At 34.1% G+C, this 17,585-nt stretch overlaps 1 protein-coding gene and 1 long non-coding RNA gene across 12 annotated transcripts in view; one reads left to right on the top strand and one right to left on the bottom strand.

The window, feature by feature from the left end:
* Positions 1 to 17,585, top strand: part of LOC308198593 — a 119,192-nt gene that overhangs the window by 49,145 nt on the left and 52,462 nt on the right. Inside the window, exon 6 of the long non-coding RNA XR_013954037.1 lies at positions 9,406 to 9,497. This is a non-coding gene — a long non-coding RNA (uncharacterized lncRNA). The remainder of the gene's footprint in view (positions 1 to 9,405; positions 9,498 to 17,585) is intronic.
* LOC308198554 (sodium channel protein type 2 subunit alpha-like) overlaps positions 3,628 to 17,585 on the bottom strand; it is a 130,955-nt gene continuing 116,997 nt past the window's right edge. For all 11 annotated transcript variants that reach the window (XM_080601151.1, XM_080601158.1, XM_080601161.1 and 8 more), the window contains 7 exons: positions 14,666 to 14,788; positions 14,096 to 14,377; positions 11,039 to 11,092; positions 10,080 to 10,217; positions 6,665 to 6,769; positions 6,010 to 6,280; positions 3,628 to 5,657 (listed from right to left, as the gene is read on the bottom strand). In XM_080601151.1, coding sequence (XP_080457277.1) covers positions 4,474 to 5,657; positions 6,010 to 6,280; positions 6,665 to 6,769; positions 10,080 to 10,217; positions 11,039 to 11,092; positions 14,096 to 14,377; positions 14,666 to 14,788 — 2,157 coding nt within the window. In that variant the 3' untranslated portion in view covers positions 3,628 to 4,473. The remainder of the gene's footprint in view (positions 5,658 to 6,009; positions 6,281 to 6,664; positions 6,770 to 10,079; positions 10,218 to 11,038; positions 11,093 to 14,095; positions 14,378 to 14,665; positions 14,789 to 17,585) is intronic.

The raw sequence follows: 17,585 nt of genomic DNA, 5'->3' as shown, positions 1-17,585 counted from the left end.
ATCAAACGTTATTCTTGCAGTAGAGCTCCTGTGTGCTTCAGCATGCAATTTCCCCTCTCCAGAGGGATGAGAATGTACCGCAGTTTACTTTGCTTGGGTTACACTGCAATATGATTTTTTTTTTTAGGCAAGCACTGAGATACACGTGTTTCTCTGTGCACCCGCTGATCAGCAAGGAAATATAAAATATGCTAAGTAACAGAGACTGCATGCTGGATCACATAGACAAACCTATCTGTGCTTAGAGAATGAAAGAGATGGGTACCATCCTCCACTGAAAATGATATTGCTAATGCAGAGGTTTGTGAGCCATTATATATTCCTACACTGCAGACACTTCAGGATATTTTTTCTAATGCATTATAAAGCTAGATAAGCCTTTCTGAATATATACTATACTACTGAATGAATTGTAAGAATTTTCTAGGTCCAAAGAAAACCAAAGCATTTTTAATAATACTTCATGTTAAGGATTGTTTGACATGCAAATAAAGACACATACTTCAATATTTGATTCTTTTAGAAGGTGGAAGCTCTTTTATATGTGCGCCGTGGAACTGAATAATGCATATTAATAAAAGCACCATTATTTGTGGAATTCCCCAGTGCATTTAATAGATACCCATAGGTTGTATTTTAGTAAGCTGGACAAGTGTGAGAGTTCTTAACGTCATGTCAGCTCTAGATAGATATAGGGCCACCTATTATTGTGCAGAACCTAAATGCAAAAGCTGCTAGCCAGGTCACAGAAGTATTACCAACGAGTATTACCTTTACAAAACAAGATGAATTATTATGTCCACTAGAAAAAAAAACACAAATATATAAAATCTATAAATTATGTGCAAAGCTATAGGATATTCCCTGTGTCAGTGACTGCAATTTTTATTTCTTTATTCTGTGGCAGAAGACACCATGAGTACCACGATCATCTGGTAGGTGTTTGTGCCCTCTACTGGATGCTGTCAGGTTTAAATTTTTATTTTAAGTCTTAATGCAGCCAACAGCTAAAGGAGATGCTCTTTTAATGAATTTGATGTATTTATGGTATTCAGGAACATACATTTCTCCTTTAAAATGTGTGTGTGTACCCTTCTTACTCATCTATCATTCTCTGTGAACTAGGATAGTAAGAGAGTGCAGAGACCTCCTGCTGTGGGAGTTTTGCTTAGTGTTTTACATGCTCATATATGACTGAACCATTATGCTGAAACATCTCTCTTGTATCAACATTAAAACACGAATATTCTTTATACCTGCACGTTAAGGAGGAAGACTGAAAGTCAACTGTCTGCCAAATAACTTCCAGGTATACTGGAATAACTTCAAAGAAATATAAAAGGATCAAAGTTTATTCAAATATTATAATATTTAAATCTGCAAATATATTACTCTTTGTGCAATGAACCAAAAAGTTTACAATTGGACTCAACAAAAATGATGAATGACTTCACTTAACATTTTGTTTATTGAAACCATAATCAAACTGATTTTATAAATGATCTCACATACACTTCTGCACATTACCAGATGTGTAGTAAAATTTTTACATAAGCATTCCATGCTTATTCCACAAATTTATCTACCTACCTATCCAGCACCGACTTAAAACAGTTTTGTCCTTCAAACAGCAATTCAATGACCAAGAATTTTTACAGAACATTTACACTACTGCTTTGTATTCTCAGCAATTAAGATATTAGAACAATAACTATTCTGGACACGGACATAAGCACAGAAAAGAAACTAACTGAAATTAGGTATAACTACAAAAACCATACATGTTGTCCTTGAAAATATAGCATATTTGAGGTTGTCTTTTTTTTTTTTTTCTCCTGTTAGCTCTATTAACCCAAGTATACAGTAGTCTTCACAACAGGTATGAAAAAAAATCATTAATTACTCCATGCACATGTCCACTTGCCCCACATCCTGCTGCCTGTTTGCAACCTCCTGCCAGGGTCCGTGCCTGTAATGGCATCAGCTGAAGTGGTTCACCCTTAATTTTAACAATTACTTGTTAAACTGTATTAACTTCATACAATAAAAACACAAAGACTAAAATGAGTACATAAAAAGGTTATCTTTATTCTTTTGGGTTGTTAGCAATGTTGTTACTTTTGGTAAAACAACTTCCTGCATGCAGTTCACCAGTACACTGAGAGTCAATAGTTTCTGTAAAAGCAGAAGCCCATCTATATTTTCTTTTGTAAGAAATGCAAGGTATTCCACTGTTCATTATAGAAGGTCACTACTTATTCTCATGAAGAAAGATTTTGAATAGCAAATTGTATTTAAAACACTAGTACTGCAGCATGAATTAACGGGACCAGCAGTCAGTGTGAGACTAACACAGGAAAAACAGGGTTTCTGTGACTAAGAACAACCTGAAAATTGCCAGACATCAGTATGATTTCAAAAGAAAGCCTTCCATCTTGTGTCACATACAAAGAACTACTTACTGATCAGAAAAAGATCTATACTATTTCTTTTAAAACTATTCCTTATTAAAATCTATTTTAATACAATTAGCAGAAAATTGCAACTGCCAATTCACATCGTACCTTAGGTTTCACAGCAATAAATTGTCACAGATAGAAAGCAATAAAAATGACTAACAGTGTGAACATATTTGTAGTATCCTCTTGTATGTACAAAATGTTTAAAATGAAATTATTTGCAAAATAACGTGAATAGATCAATATAGAGAGATATATATTATAAAAGTTATTTTCAATAGCCCCACATTTTTATCAAGTTAAGCAATATATTTATCCTGTATGGTCTGGTTATTCACTGCATATTATTGATTACTAAACTCAAAATAAAATCTATAATAACAGCAAACTATTGCTTACTGGTATGAGGAATGATGGTCTCAAACAGTTTTTTTCCTTTCTACCATTCACATGTCTTTCCATCTTAGACTTGAATAGCTGTAGGATAATAGCAGCAAGCATGCATCAGTTAAAGCTTCCCAATTATTTGGAGTATTACAGAATATATCAAGCTATCTATTGAAACGTTATAAGCTACACTTAGTAGGGTACATATTTGATGCAATAAATACAGTACTTAGGTCACTGTCTCTTTTCAAACCGATACCACTGTGTAAAACAACTGATTAAGTAACAGAGAACATTTTACTTGCATATGAAGTGTAAGCCTTGATGAAAAAAAAGTGATGTAAACCACAGTGCAGGACAAAGCTGATTCAAGCACATCCTTTTGGACACCTCAGCCTTCTATCGAAGATTGCATTTCGTACAGTGGAAACCTGACTAGAGTGCCATGGGGGTTGAAACCACCTCCAATGTACATGTCTCTGTCATGGTCCATTTCTACAAAGTACAGAAATTTCAGCCTGAGGTATACACTAAAGCAAAATTTGTCCCAGTAGGTATTTTGCTATCAGTTTACACATATAGCTTTGATTACTGTCTTAAATCGGTTTTATTTATACAAAATAAATAAAACCTGCAGAGATTGACTTTGGAATGGAGTATCAAAGCTACTTATTAGTGGGTCTAAAGATTTTCTAAAAAAAAAAAAAATTAAAAAAAAAGATTACCACTTTATTTCAGTAATTCCCTATAGGCAAAAGTTGGTGTTTACAGCTTTTCTGTGATAGAATTGTTTAAAACCCTCAGGAACTAAGTGCTATCTAGGACCCTGAAAGATTTTTTTTTTTTTTTTTTAAGTTTCATATTTTTCAAAACAGGAATTGCATGTAGCATGATTTATTTAAATCATTACCTGAATAGGACTGTGTAATAAATGAAGAATTAATAAAGAGATCAAACTACCAACCTTCTTTCTGTGAAAATGATTCCTCCCTTGTTTTGTTTCCTGATAAATTATTTCTTTAAGCTCTGTTCTGTATCATTTGCTGTTGATTTGATCTAGAGAGGCCCAAGAATCTGGAATCTTGTCTTTCTGCTTTTAGAAGTGCTCGCTTGAAGACAACTATGTTCACATTATGATGACATAATTACGTATTCCTAACATTTGTGTTCCTCTGAAAGAGTATTCACCTTTTTCCTCAACACAGCAGAATTACAAATAATAGTATATGAATTAAAGCAAATGAGATCACCAAAAGAAATTACACAAATGGAACTTAACAGATGAAGTGTACACAGTGGATACACTTATTCCACAAAATACAGACTTATGACTGGTAATTTTGCATTCCATTCAAGGTCAGTACAGTCCAAGAAGAAATTTAGAGTCTCTTCTCCATTATTGTCAGCTGGTAATAAAGGCTACATTTCTGGCAAGGTTGTTTCCCTCTTACATACAGGGTTTACTAATGACAAGTCATTATCTTGGTACAGGCACTGACTGTAGCACTGGGTAAATATGTAAAAATTTGTCATTTTGGCATAATCCTCCAATAAAAGTATTATTGATAAAAATGTCATCTTCTCAGGCTGTAAACAGCCACCACAGACCATATATTTATGTCCTCTTTTACTTTTTATTTCCTTTTCTGTCTTTCCCCTTGTCTTCTTTCTCTGATTTGTCATCTTCATATTTTTCCTTTTCTGGTTTTGTTACGCTATCATAAGAAGGTGGAGATGTGGTGGATGTAGTCATATCCATTTTCTCTGGAGGTGAGTTTTCACTTAACTTACCAAAAATCATATCTTTTTTGCTAAGGAGATCAACCCCATCTTTGCGATACATATACAAAAGTTTCTTTATTGACTGCCTTAAAAGATAACATCTATAAGCACGCTGAATAATAGTAGCAGACACTTCCTCCTGTTTGCGTTTTAATGTGGTTGTGATTGGTTCATAGGAGACTTTAGAAGGATTGGCTGCCATAAAACGATCTTCCATCTGGATTCTGAGGGCATCCATCTCATCACTTTCCCCCAAAACACGCTTTGTGAAAGCGAACAAGATGTCAAGGCAGTGAATTCTGTCACCGCTTACCATGGGCAGATCCATTGCAATAAGCTGAATTGTGTTTGGTTTTGGTATATTAAGAGGAGGATCCAGAGAAGCTGCAAAATCAGACAGTTTGCTATATTCTATGAATTGTGTGGCATCTGGATCATATTTTTCCCAAACCTCATAGAACATCTCAAAGTCATCCTCACCCAAGGGTTCAGCACTTTCTTCAGTGGCAACACCAAAGTTCTCCAGAATCACAGCAATGTACATGTTCACCACTACCAGAAAGGATATGATGATGTAGCTGACAAAGAAGAAAATCCCAACGGAAGGGTTGCCGCAGTCGCCTTTAACAGAGCTCCCCGGATGAGGTTTGTCAGGGTCACAGTCCGGCTTCCCACTGTTCAGAATTGGGGCTAACAAACCATCCCAGCCAGCAGATGTGGTGATTTGAAATAGGCAGATCATGCTGTTGCCAAATGTTTCAAAGTTGAACATGTCATCAATCCCAGCTTCCCTCTTAACATAGGCAAAGTTGGACATGCCAAATATCGCATAGATAAACATGACCAGGAACAGCAGCAGACCAATGTTGAACAGAGCAGGAAGAGACATCATCAAAGCAAAGAGCAGAGTGCGGATTCCCTTAGCGCCTTTAATGAGACGCAGGATTCGACCTATTCTGGCAAGTCGTACGACTCGGAATAATGTTGGGGACACAAAATACTTTTCAATCACCTTAGCTAAAAACATACCTGTGAAAGATAAAAATAAAATTAAAAGGCTAACATAATCCACAAGAAAGAGTAAGAATGAAGAACAACTCTATCTGTGAAATTTCTGGAAATTGTAACTGGAGGATGAGTCAATAGTTTTTAATTTGCTATGGGTAATTTAAGATTTTTTTCCAGCACTCTTCGAAAAAATGAGTATTAAATTTGATATGGAATTATTGAGCAGGTACTATTCTCAAGTATGCTTCACACTTCCTAAATAATCAGGAGAAATAAAAATTAAGTATTCCTCTAATCTGTAAAACTTTGCAGAGATAAAACATTTAAAAAATATACCGTACTGTATTTCATTTGAAATGGAAGAGTTTCTTACCTACTATTGATAGAATAACAACCACAAAATCAAATATATTCCAGCCAATGGTGAAGTAATAATATCGTAGTGAGAACAATTTGAAGACACATTCGCCAGTGAAAAGGACAACAAATACCAAGTTAATCCAGTATAAAATATTTTGCATCAGTTCACCCTGGTCATCTGTTTCTATCATCATGGTGACCATGTTAAGACAGATGAGGACCATAATGCTGATATCAAATGCTTGCTTTGTTACAATATCAAACACCAAGCCTTGCAATTTATTCTGAAGGGAGAAAAAAGAAAATGTAATAGTATGTTGCATGTAATGAACATTTTTTTCTGTCCTACTACTTTGTTCCTCCCCCAAAATACACAACCAAGCAACAAGCCGAAAAATCTAAAAGCACTCTCTAGCAATTTTTCTGTTTGCCAGTTTTTTGTTTTCCCCTCAAAACCCAACAGACTTCTACTTTATCATATCCTTTGATTCTGTATTTCCCCAGGCATAACAACTATGAGAGACTTCCTGCAGAATATATACGTTTCCGCTTTGAATTAAGAGAATTTCAACTAGGCCTAAAACATTTTAGAGTTAAGGGAGACTTTTAGTAGTTAAGGTACTGCTGTTACCAAACATAGATGACACAAGAGTAGCACATATTCTTACCGTTGGTCTAGGTATAGGTTTTTGTGGTTTTTTGGAACCCAATTTCTTCATTGCATTATAGTATTTCTTCTGTTCTTCTGTCATAAAAATATCTTGACCTCCAAGGTAAAATAATAAAAGTAAAAACTGATTACAGCCAAGTCTTTAAATCAATTAATTTGTATTTGTATGAACCATGCATTCATTCTTACATGTTGATAGAAAAAAAACAAACAACCAAACAGTAATTATATCAAAGATCATTAAAGTATTTTGCAAGCCTTGCTGGAAAAATGAAACAAATTAAGGAACTGAAATACAAAACAACTTTTATCGGTTATTTAAAACAAACAAACAAAAAAATAGAACTGGTTAAATATAATTCATTTAAATAAGTATGGAAAAACTTATAAAAATACACATTGTATGTAAAATAATGTAAAAAAACAACTTTTAAAAATACATTCATTGTATGGATGAACTCCACATTGCAAATCAATCAACCAAAATTAAAAGCTTCAAAGGTAGAAAGGTTCATTTAGAACTGACATGTCTTCAGAGAGAAAATATGAAGAGAAAGAAATTACTGACATTAGTTAGTTTTCAGAATCCACATTTTATCATGTGAGTACAGGTATCTCTGTTCAGATACTTGCTGCCACAGTAGTACTACTGTACATGTCTGGGGTATGATCATCTCCCTCCATCAATAAGGGCATCAAAAAGCATTGGTATACTCTTTGGGGTTTCTTGCTTGAATAATAGGACAGCAATCTGAAGAGAATGCTATCAAAACTGTCGTATGTAATATTTGTTAAAATATTATTTTTGACAAGTAACTACTTTTCTTCCATGCACTTGATTTCAAATACATTCCAGGTATGCATGATGCTGGAGCATTTGGAAATGAATTTCAGTCACAGGCAAATGTGACTTTGTTAAATACTGTGTCAATCTTCTCAATCAAGTAATAATGAATCCGAACGTGTTTGAGCCTTTCAGCTATAGCTACACACAGATATGAAGATTTAGAAATCAAAAGAGATTTTGTTCAGTACACTCTTCTCATAAACCACATGTTCAAGTAAAATTCAGGTATTAGAGACCTAGGGTTCTGGAAAAAAAACAAGAAGAAATTAATTTGCTGATTATGGTCAAAGTGTGAATCTATCAGATTTTACCCAGCAGAAATTTCAAAACAATAACAACACAAAAACAAAACAAACACACACAAAATAAAAATAAATTTAAACAAACAAACAAACAACCACAACAGTTTAAAGGAACTGGCATTGAACTGGCCATTTCTTCTGCTGCCTCACTGATGTAATGGCTATAAATTGCGAACATCGCTGTCTCTGTCTGTGATTCATTGGGAGAATGGCTGTCTCAAGGTGAGATACGCTTTATACGCCTTTGAGGACTGTAACAGTTAGCAATTTGACAGCTAGTGGAATATATTTTCCCCAAGGCAACTAATGTACTGAATGTGGGTTGCACTCAGGGACCAAAGAAATGCACGTAGTTTAACAACACAGGGACAGTATATTGCAACATGTCTTTCCCATTCATATCCCAGCAACATTGCCCAAAACAGGTAGCTTTCAGTGATGTGAAGGCAGAACAAAGACAAGAATATTGCTGGGTAACCACACGCTACATATCCTATGCATTTCTATGAGCACAGGTGCCTCTATACATTGAAATGACAGGCCAGTAACAATTGCTAATTAGCTGTGTGAAAGTGAACAGTACCACACAAATAGAATGTTTCCCAGTCTATTTAACTTTTTTGGTGACAGTTACAATAGCTACAAAAGTACAAGGATACCACAATGCCAGAAAGAGACCTTCCTATATACAGACTGACAAAAATGCCAATAGCATGTACATAGCTTCCTTAGTCTTCCTCTTGCGGGATCAGATGAAACTGAACCAACTCCTTTTAAGTCTTAGAAGCCTCTGATGCTATTCAATGTGTGTATGTATGGGGACATCTTACTGGAGGATAAAGACGACCTCAGTTTTGTAAGCACAAACTTTCTTTCTCTTATTTGGGTGTGCAGATAAGAGACTCAGAAGATCTGCAGCAACATATGAAGCTACACACTCCAATCTCAAGTGGTAGGCTTTTTTCCATGTTTCTTTAATGTTTATGACCAAAAACGTTGTAGTCAGATATACTGGACTGGCAGATTTAAAAAAAATAAAAATAAAATCTTAACCCAAGGGTTGGATTTCACAAGCCATGTTGGGACACCTCTACAATATAGGCCAAGATCTCTCCTTCTGAGGACTAAAGAGAGAAATGGACAGAAAAACTGAAGCAAGATGGAGGAAAAATCAGAAGAAATGAAACACTGCAAAGCTATGAGGAAAAAGAGGACTAAAAGAATTGCAAGACCAAAGTTCCTATCCAAGAGACAAGTATTTCTATACAACTCAATGAGAGAATAAATTTATACAATTTATGCTCTCTCTACAGAGCACAGTGAGAAGAAAAGTACTGTCGAAGAGACAAAAAGTTAAAACCTCTCAGAATTCAAATGAGAATATAAAGACAGTTGTCAAAAGTATAATACATTTATTTGCACCTTAGATTTCTTGAAATATTTAACCTTTTTCTGTAGACCATGACTGAATACATTCCACTGGACTTATTCAGGCATGATTATCCAGGAAACTTACCGTCAGGATTAGATTACTTTAACAGACCATCTGAAGAGTTCAAGAGGTGAAAAAAGTGTTTTTGTTTTTTAAAGATTTTTTTACAAGAACTTATTCCAGTATGCCATCTTCCGTGTAGATTTCTATACATGGCATATGCAAAGATTCACTGGAATTTTCCATCACAGTAAGTCTAGCAGTATCTTTCTTTGAGTACAATGAATCAAATTTGACAAGCCATCTAGAATCACAAATGAGTACGTGTCTAGGAAATAAGTCTATGTTTCTACAAAATTATGTTCTGCCTTACTATTACTTAGCAGCACCCTTTTTATTAAACAAAATTCCAGTATGATTCTGTTTCAAACAGAACAGAACATACAGAAAAATAAGGCTACTGTATACAACGTTTAAAGTTTATAGACAGCAAATAGAATTTAACTTGCCGTCATACCCAAATAGAACTTAACTTGCCATCACAGTCTGCATTTTGATCTACTTTAATCCTCCTGAAGTTCTTGACACAAACCTGCGTTCATTTGAATAACAGAAACCTTTTCAGTTGGAAAAAAAGGCAAGAGAACACATTTTCACACGTCAAGATTTTTTTCTCTTACAAACTCACTACCAACTTATGACAGTTTTCCAACTCTTTCGTCTTGCAGTACTGATCAATAGTTTCAGGATCCTTGATACATTATATATTATGACTTTGCTGGATGCTCAATGACAATGAGGTATCATGACAATGAAACATGGTGATACTTATCTTCTTTTTTTGTTGGTTGAAGTTATCTATGATGACACCAATGAATAAATTTAGGGTGAAAAACGATCCAAAGATGATAAAGGCAACAAAGTAAAGATACATGTATAGGTTATCCTCATACTTGGGCTGTTTCCCTACCTATATAACACAGAAAAACAGCAATACATCACTGATAACAGTGAAGACAAATTACAGAAGACTGAGCAGAAACAGAAGCTGCAACCAGATGGAAAAACAACAAGGAAAGAGAGAGGGGGATGCAGATTAGCTATTTTGGAGCATATCCTACACTTAATCTTTGATCTTGTAAATTTATTTAATACAGGCATCGATGAATGCACACACAGACCCACCTTTCCTCCCCTTTAAGTCTGCCAGCTCATCTCTAATAGCACTTGATGTTTTACATATAACCTACTAAATTTGACAGAAGTATGCAAGTATCAAAAGTAACTCAGCTCCTATGGATTGTATGCAGATCAGTAGTTGGATAGAGGAGAGATGCAAAAAAATACCTGCATTAAAACGGGAAAAATTCTGCCATTTTGTTTTTTGAGATTGTCAGAGTGCAGCATGCAGCTCTGGATTAGCTACTGCAGGTGCTGCCACTTGCTTTATTTATTTATTTATTTTGGAGACAAGAAAAACCTGATCTGTACAATTGTACAATCTCAGTGACAGAGATCCATAGGAAACTAAATTTCACTAGTTATGTTACTCAATGTTACGCATAGATTACTTATTAACTTATTAAAGTAGCAAAACTTCATGTAGGTCTACTTCATGTGTTTTTTTTTCTACCTATTAAAAATATATCCACTTAATTACTTTATAACTTAAGATCTGTATAGAAAAATATCAGTATTTTATATTTATTCTTTGTTTCTTTATTTCAACTGCCATTCAAGAAGCATCACATCAACCTTGTATTTGTTTAGTGAATTTTACATTGCACTTACTTCTCTAGAGTCAACAGCAGCATACATTATCTCCATCCATCCTTTAAATGTTGCCTAAAAACAAAGTTTGTTAACATTTTCCATCAAAGCTTTAAATAAAGACACCTCAAATATTGTAAATATTCTGAACTATAAAAGACTTTCTTGCAACATATTTGCACACAGAAATAGAAGGGAATATTAAGAGACGGTGGTAAGAAATGAGTGATTTATTCACAAAAAATAATTTACTGTGGTATATTATTATTTACTAATACTTAAACAATAAACAAATTCTAGTCTTCAGGCAAATTCATATGAATTCTATGTGGAATGAGTTGAAATAAATATCTGAGAAAAACAGCCTTGTTGTAAACTGCAGTCTTTCTCTCAGCTCCAACTTTCTGACAACCAAAAACTAAAGAATGCCACCACTGGTTGGCATTTTCCAGACAGAATATGCAAATTGTCCTAAAAGAAATTCCGTAAGATAAATAGTCTCAAGAAATCTTAAGAAAATGTAAAGTTTTAAATTGTTTAGACAGACAGCTTCTACCTAGAAAAAGTTACTATTGCATTTACTATGTGAAAAGTTTTAATTTAATCATTTTATATGACTCAGAGAAATAAATTATTATTTAAAAATGCTGCAGCTATACTTTTAGCTACGCTTTTACCTACACAGTCTAAAAAGTTTAGAAATAAGTTTGCCATCTCTCTTTGAATATGAAATACCTTCCTACCCTATATAAAATTACTGCACTGCATTTGTTAGCATGTGTAATCTCTTTGCTGTCCAGTTTATGCACAGATTTTGTACCTCCTGTGTCTGTTAAGAATGACTGTGAGATTACTGAAAATAACCTCTGTGGTTCAGGATGGTGCTAAGGGAATGAAAGTTCTGCCTGTGTGATTCTACAATGTCTACATACTTTACTTTTTTAACTAGCAACATTCATAGTATATATGAAGTACAAATGAAGGGATTAAAAACAGACACCATCAATATAATAGATCTGTCTCAATACGGGCACCATTCTCTGATTATCCTGACTGATTTTTGTGAACAAAGCTTAAAAATTGCAGAACATGGTGTAAGCTGTGTCCTATTATAGGTGTGGAATGCAGAGATTATATAGCTCTATTATCTGAAACAGGTAAATAGTATCTACTACCATACACACTGAGATAACACATTTTAATATTTTCTACCAATATGAACATAATCCTTACATTCACCTGTGGGCTGTGGAAAATGAAAGAAAAGTTAATTATCAGCCTGAGCTGCCTAGTAGGTATAGAAAAAGTGTTGACTACAGCATGACACTGTATCTTATTCACAATATAGGAAAAAAAAAAATGTTTCTGCCCTGTTCAACATATCAAGTCTTCGTCAACTAAGCAATTTTCTTTTGGTTGTGACAGGGAGAAGAGGTGTGACAGTGGGCCCAGACATCTTTTACTGAACAAAGTTACTGAATGAGTGGTATAAATTCAACTTCGTTGTATATAACAGAGTCCTTCACTGAAATATAATGCAGAATCCAGCATTTAAGTTACTACCTCCCTTTAATTCTCACAAAGAAAGCTGAGAATTCCCAGAGAAGATGAACTGCTTGAGTAGTAGGAGAAAAAAAAGTTATAAACAGAAGCTTAAGTTTACAGTTCTGCAGTTAATTGACTGTTCAGAAGCATAATGGCTAACTAGGCCCAACTGAGCTTTTGGACTTTTGGATGAGCGGCAAACTACCACCAATATTAAACATTTCAGATTCTCCATCTGTTTTTGCTATTCCTGTGCTGAAAGGCAATGAGCAAAAACCATGCCTGTGGAAGTCTGAGAAAAAAACACATTTTTATCAAGACCTTGTCTCAAGAGAAGCTGACCAGCACCTCTGTCCTTCTACCAGTTTTGTTGATTTCTGAACAATTTAGCCTGAAATGGTGTTCCAGAAAGTCACTTTTTGTTACCAGAAACAAGATAAAAAGACGAACTATTCAAACCCAAATAGGAAGTGACTACATGTGGCAACAGTAATGTTAATACTTGTTGTCATGAAAAATTTTCAGGAATTCAAATATTTCTACTGTATCAGATATAGTGAAATAAATCCAGGTGTGCCTAATACTCCAGGAAAATACTCCTGTCCACCATGATATTAAGGTATAAATGTTTCGTTTACTGGAAACATTACATAGCTGAACAATTCTATGCAAGATAAGTAACAAAGGCATAGACACTGCTGTCCTCTACATCAGTAAATTATGCAATAGCCTAGTGCCATTTAGAAATAGCCACTATTTCTCCCTTGAGCAATCAGATGGTAACTTTCTAGCACAATACTAGCTACTCACTACCAGCTGGAGAGTTTAAGAGACAGAATAATGGCCAAGTGCTTATGAACACAACTGTTTTCCCAGAAGCAGTGTATCAAGTGAACCTAATTACGAATACATGTTTCTGTCCTACTGGCTCCAATCTACACATGCTGCTTTTAAAAGAGGCTTGTGCTTTGATATCTACCAGTAGTAAATTTGGCAACTGCTCATCTAGAAACAAGCTACAAATTATCTACAAAAAAAAAAAAATGAACACTTGACAGACAATAACTAGACTGTGGCTAATAGGAATTGTTAGAAGGGAAAGAACAGAAACGAAAAAGGGAATTTAAAACTTTTTCCTTCATCTCCATATTTCCATTCCAGTAGTGTACTCTTTTTATTTGAATGAGCTGTAGAATGCATCTATTTGACTACCATGGCAGAAAATTAATCCTAGTTGCATTTATTTATTTTAACTAGATTTACTGCTGTAGAACTGGGAAGATAGTAGTGGTTGGGTGCAAAGAAACTTTATACTCATGTGACAGATATTAGATATTTCTCCTCTTCCAAAATTGCCATAGAATCTATAAGATTTTTACCACAATCAATTATAAATAGCTTAATAGAACACATTTATAAAAACAAATCCTTTATCCATGCATATATTGTAAAATAATATTGGAAATTATGGAACTGAATATTACTGCTACAAAATTTAAAGCTGGAAAATTAATTTATCAAAATTTCACTTACGACTTGAAGCAGAGAAAGATAACCAGCTCCAACATTATCAAAGTTTACTTTCACATTTTTCCATCGAACATCTGTCTTAGTGCTCATAAGATTTTCACATTCAGTTTCATTATCAACTTCTTCTGGTAGGAACTGAGCACCAGTTGTGGTGTTAACACAGTTAAAAAACTTGCCAGCAAACAAATTTACTCCCATGATGCTGAAAATTAGCCAGAATGTAAGACAAACCAGAAGTACATTCATAATGGATGGGATTGCTCCAGTAAGAGCATTCACAACCACCTAATAAACAAAAGAAAAAAGCTTTTTAAAAACTGTATGCACATGCCTATATATAAATATCAGCAATCATTTATTTTTCCAAATAAAGCAGAAGATTTAGATTAAATCATTAAAATACACTGATATAATGCCAATAAAAATAGAAATACACAAAATAGAATAAAGCATGTTACTATGTGCCTTGCTAACTCACATGCAGATTGGAGTTCCTCAGTGATTTAATAATTTATTAAACATATTTTTAAGAATTTGTTTTACACATTATTTCATGATTTCCTTTTTTCTTACCCTCATGCCTTCAAAGCGTGACAAAGCTCTTAGAGGTCTCAAAGCTCTTAATGTTCGGAGGGATTTAATTGCACTGAGTTCTGCGAAACCAAGGGCATGAGCTACTAAGCTAACCAAGGAGACCTAGATGAAAGAATATAAAATTAACATTTTTAAATTTTCGAATAGCCTCACAATACAAATATAATGCCTACTGGAAAGAAAACATAAATCTGGGTATCAGAAAGAAAAAATAAAGTTGACTGTAAATTTCAGAACAATTTAAACTAAAAGAGACTTTATGATCTCTGAAACTTTCATAACTGACATGTTATGCATATATAAAAACACACATAATACTTTTACAAAATGCACGGCATAGGCTGTGTTGAATTACATGCGACATTTTTCTCAGGTATTACTGTCTGAGACAACATACCAAATAGTATATTTGCATTTCTCATAAGTTCTTAATGGTAAAGAATTCATCCAATATTTTAGCACAAACCACTGCAATAGGTTAGGAGGACTACTAGAAATTAAAACAATGAAGTGCATCATTGTATACAATATTAACAAAGACACACAACACAAGGGAATAAATGGATTCAGAATTAGTGAAAGAACAGCTGAAAAAAAAAGAATATACTAAATAGGGTAAATCCATTGCATTTGTTGATGAATACAACGCTTTACTCTTCCGCTTCAAATGTCACAAAAATATTCTCAGTCAAGCGGAAGGCAAAAACCACATTGAGTTCTGACATTGATTACAAAGGATACATGATTAGGTATGTCCACAGATGTGTAAGTGTTACACTAAAATTTTGCAGTGAGTTCAAATGAAAGTAGTAGCCAATTAGATTCAGCACTTAAAAAATTCCAAGCGTTCTTTCACTTCCGACATCAGCCCCCCTGAAGTTTGTGAGGGCATGACTATCTCGATAATAATAATAAGTTGAATAAACTCTGTCAAAGCCTGTAATGTACTGAAAACCCATCCCATTCTGCGTGCAACGTTCAAACAGTAAACTATACTCTAAGACTGACCATTACAGACATGATAAAATGTGACCCAGCAGCATTTGCTTCTACTAATTTGCACTTAGAACTAATTCACATAATAGCCAATATATGAATAACTAGTAATTAATATTTCCTGCAGATGGTAAGTCGTTGAAGTGGTATATGGTGAATCAGACAGGACACTGATAAGCATGAATACTAACTGTATGATGGGCTACATAAATACAAATGTTAGTACAATTACCTAAAAGCAATGCACTCAAATGCATGTAACAGTGGACAGCAGTTTCCTGGAAAACAGTAGCTGTGACAGTCACAAGAGTTACGACAGAGTTGATAACTTAATTGTGAGCTATGGCTCTACAGACTACCACAAGCTGGATATTTAGAAGTCTTTATATCAAGTGCCAGAAGAAAATCTATGTTTATCTCCATTTGAGAAAGAGAACTGCTTCCAGTGTCTTAAGTTCAAAATTGAAGTTAAGTCCAAGAATGATTAAGAAGCTCACAGATATGTTATAGCTATTTGCTTTAGAGTACAGAAGTAGGTTAAACAGTGGCACATTATAAAATACATAGATAATGAGGAGAAACTGGCTATTTTTTTAAAATGTCTTTTAAATGTAGCATGCAAAGTCTTAATAAAATCATGAGTTTTTAAAATCAAGATTCTGTAAATCACACTAACTAGATAAAACTAAAATAAAGTTAGGGAACTCAACATCTGTGCAATATATATGAATAATAATATATATGAATAATATATTAAATACAAGTCAGTGATCAGTACAATGCATTATCATGAATGACTGTATTGCTGCATTTATGAAATAACTCATCTAAAGCTTTACAAAATTCACCAGCTGAACTAACTATAGTTAGGCCAGGTAGTTCACAAGAAGAAACTTTCCATTTTCACGAGAAGATCCAGAAAAAGAGCACACTCACTGAGTGCAAAGACATTTGTTTATTCCAGCAATTCTAATTCCTATACAAACTCAACTGTAATACTTAGTTTCAGAATAATGTTGCTTCTTTAAATTCAAATGCTAGAGAAACATTTGTTGTAGAAAGCATTAATCCATCAAGACTTTAAGGTCATACTTCTACAATTCTAGAGAAGATATAAGAGAAAATCTGTCAGATAACCAGATTTTCTTAGTGATAATACAATTATTATATTTACATAGAAAGCAATCCTCTTCCTGACTAGTACATTTCTACTTAATGATGCCATAAGAATATCTTTCTTCAGAAAGTGAAATATAATTTTGCATTTTTTTCTGCTTTATTTATTTTAAAAGGAGAAAATGGAGAGGCAGGATAGTTCATCTCATGATGTTGTTTGTGTGCGTGCAAAGAGGCATGCGTGCACTTGTTTGTTGGTTTTGTTTTTTTTTTTTCTTTTTAAATCTCCTCCTCTTCCTCGTATATGACCACAGTTCGGACACTACCTGATAGCAGCTCTAAGCTTTCCTCTCTATATAGAAGTGCTAACTAACATTTCTGTGATGTAAAATGACAATATTAGTATATACTTTTTCCAATACAGTAAATCTAATAGGTGTATTGTAAAGAAAAGAAAGGGAAAATACATAAAACACAATGTTATAATACTTTTAAGACAGAATCCATCCTCCTCAGCTTCACTTCAACCTTCTGTTCTCCTAACTACCAAACAGGGCACTCACAGAAAAACACGTTCTGTTAACTAAAGGTAGAAACATCTTACTTTGGACAATCAATATGGTTTAAGGTTTATTTCCTTTTTTAACATTAATACACTTGTAGTAAACTAAAATAATTTTTGAAAGCTTCAGTTGAGCTGGATTAACAGAAAAAAAAAGCTGATTGATGACTGCTGTTTTCTAGTGAGAACCAATGATTTGTGTCCCCACCAAGTCTTCTACTGCTG

The sequence above is a fragment of the Anser brachyrhynchus genome (genome assembly GCF_964034855.1).
Source record: "Anser brachyrhynchus genome assembly, chromosome: 7".
Classification (NCBI taxonomy): domain Eukaryota; kingdom Metazoa; phylum Chordata; class Aves; order Anseriformes; family Anatidae; genus Anser; species Anser brachyrhynchus.
Note: the sequence above shows the minus strand (reverse complement) of the source record. Positions and strands in the feature narration are given on the sequence as shown.